Source organism: Nematostella vectensis, chromosome 8 (assembly GCF_932526225.1).
Source record: "Nematostella vectensis chromosome 8, jaNemVect1.1, whole genome shotgun sequence".
NCBI classification, from domain to species: domain Eukaryota; kingdom Metazoa; phylum Cnidaria; class Anthozoa; order Actiniaria; family Edwardsiidae; genus Nematostella; species Nematostella vectensis.
Genome location: NC_064041.1, coordinates 8,497,729 through 8,503,005, shown reverse-complemented (window position 1 = coordinate 8,503,005; position 5,277 = coordinate 8,497,729). Strand labels below are relative to the sequence as shown.

General features: G+C 41.1%; 1 protein-coding gene and 1 long non-coding RNA gene across 2 annotated transcripts; one reads left to right on the top strand and one right to left on the bottom strand.

The window, feature by feature from the left end:
* Positions 1-267: 267 nt before the first annotated feature.
* On the bottom strand, positions 268-4,190 carry LOC5519306 (chymotrypsinogen B). Its single transcript, XM_001639166.3, has 4 exons — positions 4,009-4,190; positions 2,979-3,182; positions 1,991-2,194; positions 268-766 (listed from the first exon to the last, which is right to left on the bottom strand). Exons 1-4 carry the CDS (start codon positions 4,148-4,150, stop codon positions 438-440), a joined length of 879 nt encoding a protein of 292 aa, XP_001639216.2. The 5' UTR covers positions 4,151-4,190; the 3' UTR covers positions 268-437.
* On the top strand, positions 3,503-4,905 carry LOC125570130. The gene is made up of 2 exons (XR_007312500.1): positions 3,503-3,690; positions 4,225-4,905. It is a non-coding gene; the product is annotated as an uncharacterized LOC125570130 (long non-coding RNA).
* The last annotated feature ends 372 nt before the right edge of the window (positions 4,906-5,277 follow it).

Below are 5,277 nucleotides of genomic sequence, written 5' to 3'. Positions count from 1 at the left end.
GCTATTGTCCTTGGTTGGTTTGACTATTTTTTTTTAACGCGCGAAGGTCAGGTGCCCTGGGACCGAGGGTATTATTTCATTTGCATGCCGATCCTGGCCCCGTCCCTTGCACGCCACAGGATACCCAATGATCGAAAGCAAATCATTTCCGAACGAGTCTAGCACTAGGCGTTTTGAACCTGTGTATTTTCGGTGGTTTGTGGTCCGTACTCAGAAATAATGCGAAAACTGTTTAGAAGGATAACAATCCCTCCGACACAACGTCGCTATTTTTTATATGACTTTTTTATTTGCAAACGAATCGTCGTATTCTGTACACTCTAACAGTTTAAGTGAAAACTTAGTACAACCGGGACTTAAATCAACCCTTAGTAGCTTGACTCGAAAGACTTACAACTACGGTTGTGTTATGGTATTTGCTGTAGCACGCGCAGTGCTTATCTCCTATTGGCTTTGATCCAGTCGATGTACGTACTGACGCGGGCATAAACCGAGTAGTACTCTCCCGGGCAGTGCATGCGAGCTACCCATGATGCAACGCCGCGGAGCACCCAGTGCCCATTCTCCTCGCACTGTAGCGGTCCACCGCTGTCTCCATGACATATGCTACTGCCGGCGCCGCCCGCGCAGACCATTGACTTATCTAACACTTTATAATGACAGTCGTTTTTCACTTTACACTTGTTGTTTTCGATGATTGAGACTCGGGACTGCTGCAGCTTGTTTGCTAAGAGTTGCATGTCAGAGGAGTTTATCCTACCCCAACCTAGAAACCAAGAGATGAAAGATTAGATAAAGAAGTGTTGGCGAGCTACTTTAGCCACTTTTAGCAAGGATGTGCAAACAACACCAGCATTGCAGAAACGTGTCTGCCGGATACCCCCCTGGATGTCCCGAAATATATATTGGTCATTAGTATAAATCCACTCACATACTATCACGAATCTCGCCATTTGATTGGCTCCCGTACTCAGTATTTATTGAGCCATAGATAGTGAGTATCTATTGAGCCATAGATAGTGAGTAGCGAAAAAGCCACTTGAAACGAAAGAGACGAAAAACCTTGATTCAAATTCGAGAAATTTGGTTCACAATCTTTTCTAGTAAATGTATCTTCAATCCTTACAAAAGGACACTAAAAGTAACAAAGACTGCAGGGTTTTGAAGCTAAAGTTTTCAATTTTCGTTTATCTGCATGCACTGCAAATATTGGTTTTATGCGCAACTATAACACAGCATTCTACACCTCTACAGATTTTGTTGTTTATCTAATTACTTGCTCTATGTGTAGCAAGCAATACATAGGGTCTACTATCAATAGTTTTAGGAAGTCTTTTAATAATCATAAAAGTAGGTTAAATAAGCACCCTAGTTTACTGGTTAGTGAAAGAGTTAAGGATGACCTTATCTATCAACATTTTCATTGCGACAACCATTTAGGTCTTAATAATGTTATGGTACAACTTATAAATAAGTGTAACTCAGCTTAGGGAAAGGGAAGGCCAGTGGGCTTATCGGATTAAGTCTATCTACCCGCGGGGTCTAAATAGTGATGGCTTTTTTTGTAGTAGGAACCCACGTAGAGATGTGTAAATTCTTTTTATCCATAGCGCGCGCTATTCTGGAAAATGCGCGTTTTTGTCAGTTGTAACACGCACCTAGATACACACTATCTGTAGGGTGGTCAGCGGTCCGCTATAGCAACCAATATAAAGTTGAAAAGATGAGAAGGGAAACAGATTTCAGGTTTCAACCTCCGCCACCCCCTCCCCCCCCCCTCTCTCTCTCCCCTTTTCCCTATTTCCATTTCGGTGGTATAACAATATTCTAAAAGGTTCTTCTCCCACTATGCCGTTTTGGATAATGGAGACCCTGTGAAATTTGGGCGCGATTGAGGCTTTTAATATTATTGTTAAGCACCAAGCGAGAAAGGGTTTTATCTCGAACACGCCGTTCTAGCCGCGCCGTCGCCAGGTCACAAATTATTTACCACTAATGAAGCAGTTTCCACCGAGTGACGCTCTTGCTCCTTGAGAGGGTAGGCAAATCGTGTTCACGCTAGACGTGAGGAGGACTGGGGCTGACAGTCGCAGTATTGCGATGTCATGGTCAGCGGTAGCAAAGCTGAATCCAGGGTGATATGTGATTTTAGAAATCGTCAGCTCTTTGCCGTCGTGTTCCCTGTAATGTGCGCCTGCAAGACACAAGAGCAGCGGCATAACAATGATGCGTTTTTTTCATAAACGATCAGTTCATCTGATGCGACTTGCACTGTGACTCTTAGCAGAAAATTCATGCAAATAAACACAGAAATAGGCTCAAGCGCGTATCCAGGATTGGCTAAAGGGCGTGCACAGTACCCCCCTTTTCCCTCTGTAAGCGCCTGTGGTTGCACTTGCACTGCACTGCACTTGCCGAGACAGAGAGCGACATAAAAATCCTTCAATGAAAATAAGCCCTTTCTGGCAAAGAAGCTTTGATTCGTAGGCTGATTCGTAAGAATACTTTGCTTTTGTTGCTGTAAAAAAAATGTTCAATGAAAACAAGCCCTTTAATTTCTTTTTGTTGTTATTTTGACGCTAAGAGCCGAAGTGCGTACGCTTGTTTTTGCCACCCAACAGGTTACGTAATTTTTGTAAGTCGTCTACTGCAGAAGCAATAGATAGGATAGGCAGCTGTAACGGCAGCCTAAAAGCAACATATAACACACTATCACCAATACAAAGCAGTAAAAACAATAGACAGCAGCTACAAGAACAATAAATGTAACATTTCAGGTACGATATTGGTGGGCGAAAATATATAACCACTCTAGAGCGGGGCTCCAGAAAAAAAGGGGAGGGGGGGGGGGGTTCTTTTCCACTCTGGTGGTTGATAAAGGAGCATCGATTTTTTCTGAAGGGGGTAGCTAAGTCAAGGTGTGTTCTAAATCAAAATCTAACCTCCTCAGCAAGGAGAGAAAGAATAAAAGTCAATACCTGCTACTAATGTAAAATTGCTTGACGTTTTGTTCTGGATAACGCAGTGGGCAGCGGTTATTGCCAGTCCAGGCTCAACAAGTGAAGCACCACATATATGTTTGCCGTCTCTCCTGAGTGACAGTTGCCAAGGCCACGTATGTGGCGCTGCGTCTTGTCCATTGATGACGCGTGAGCTGGGTATCGACCGCTGACCACACAAAGCTATTAGAAAATCAGAGAGTTTTTAATCGATCAATCTCGTCCTTAGTCTCTTCTCTTCGATTAATCCAAAATAACGATCCATGTTACTAGATAAAGTGTGTTTGGCGATAAAATTGAGTCACAAGAGGAGGGACATTCATTTGATGTTGGGATGATTTCTAAAATCAGCATCAAACAAACTGATCATATACTGAGGAGTATAGAGGATGAATAACCAGAAACGGATTACTGATTACTGAAGGGCAATACAGAGCAAAATAAAATATACGCGCGCGAGCATGAGAACGTATTCGCCACACATTGATGACGTCAACAATTAGTCAATAAATCTGATGAAAATTGAGTCGAAGTTTTACAACTTTTGAGCTAGACAAACCATGAAACACTACGTTTGAGAGCATGTTTCCTAGTGAGGGTTTAAAAATGTATTTTAATGAAGATAACTGCTGGTGCATTTTCGCGCTCAGGATTGTAGAGCAAAAACTATTTCAAGCATGGGACATGACAGGTACGACTACAGTATTGATGAGTTTTTTAGTATATTGAATCATACATTACGGAAACCATCGCGTTGTCTGTTTAAAAGTGTTTTATTGATGATAAAGTTTGACAGAATATTAGTTATTGAAACACTGGAAAATAACCGGTAATAAATATAGGGTGTCGTTTAATTAATGAGGTCAGTTGTATTTACAAAATAATGCTAGTCCTATGTGGTAGACAATCCAGGGCTTGGAGCCTTAGTATTGGTTTAATAAATTGAATCAACATTTAAATAATCTAGGCGGTTTAGATATAGCTTGAAGAAAAGACGTCAAATACACACCTTTGGTCTGAGCAGAGAGAAAGGCGCAGGCTATCGCCAAAACGAGAGTTGTTACCACCATCTTGACGTTCAATATCGAGACGAGATTTTGCTGCTCCGTTCTCTGTATTTCAGACACTGGGAGTATTTGTGCAGAAGCCATACACCAACAATATGTTGCGCACTCGCACTTCTCAATTAACGTTCTCTAATGGACCTTTTGTTTTAAACTTGCAGCTGAAGGGACAACATATTTAAATGTAAAACAAAAGGAAATTGATTCAACAGTATACATGCCTTTCGCGCATGTACAAGCAAATGTAACGAGTCATTCAAAATGGAATTATAAGTGTAACGTGTCGCCGTAAGACGTGACCGAAATCATTGCGGCGACGGCGCATGCGCGTGCAATGGTAGCCACAACCATCGTTCTAGCAAAGTTACGGAAAGGATGACTTCAACCACTGATTTGACTCAGGGTGCATGATTTAATGTATGGATGATTTTCATTTCTTCTAAATTTCAAGAAAACTATGACATTACCATTGCTCTATTTTCTTTAAAATTTTCCCAAAAGCATAACAGCCCTGTGAAACCGCCATTCTAAAACAAAAGAACAGACTCTCTATAATAAAAAGCTCACCAGGTTGGCAATTTTTTTTCACCAGTTTTTTTTATGTCTATTTTCGTTATGGAAAATAATCAACCAGGTTTGGACGGACTTCGAACTTACTTAGGGCAGTATTGAACTATGCAAAAGTACACATTTCGTCCCGTGGGCTTGTATCACAAGTCTTTCGGTTGACAGCCGAACGCGCTAACCGATTGCGCCACAGAGACTTTAACGAATGTAAATTTGGCATCAAGTGATTCACTTTGTGTTACGTTGGTTGAGCATAAAATATTCACGATGCCATATCTCTTTTAATTTCCCAGGAAACTTCTCCCTTACGCTATTGGCGGATTAGAATCACTGTCCTCATCATGTGACCCAATTTATCAGCCAATCAGATCAAAGGTGCTCGAGATATAAATCGATGAATATTTTCTCAATTGTTTCTTGCTAATAAAATGAGATGCTGAATCACTGTATCATACAAGCAAAACGGACCCATTATCAAAAGACAATAGGAAAGTTATTCATTATGCTATATTTCTCTTGATTTTCAAGGAAAATTCTCCAAAATTTGATATTGCTTTAGGCTTATCCTGTCAACCACGTGATCCAAGCTATGTGCCACACAGATACAAGATTCCCGAATTGAAACATCACGAATAATTGTTACCATT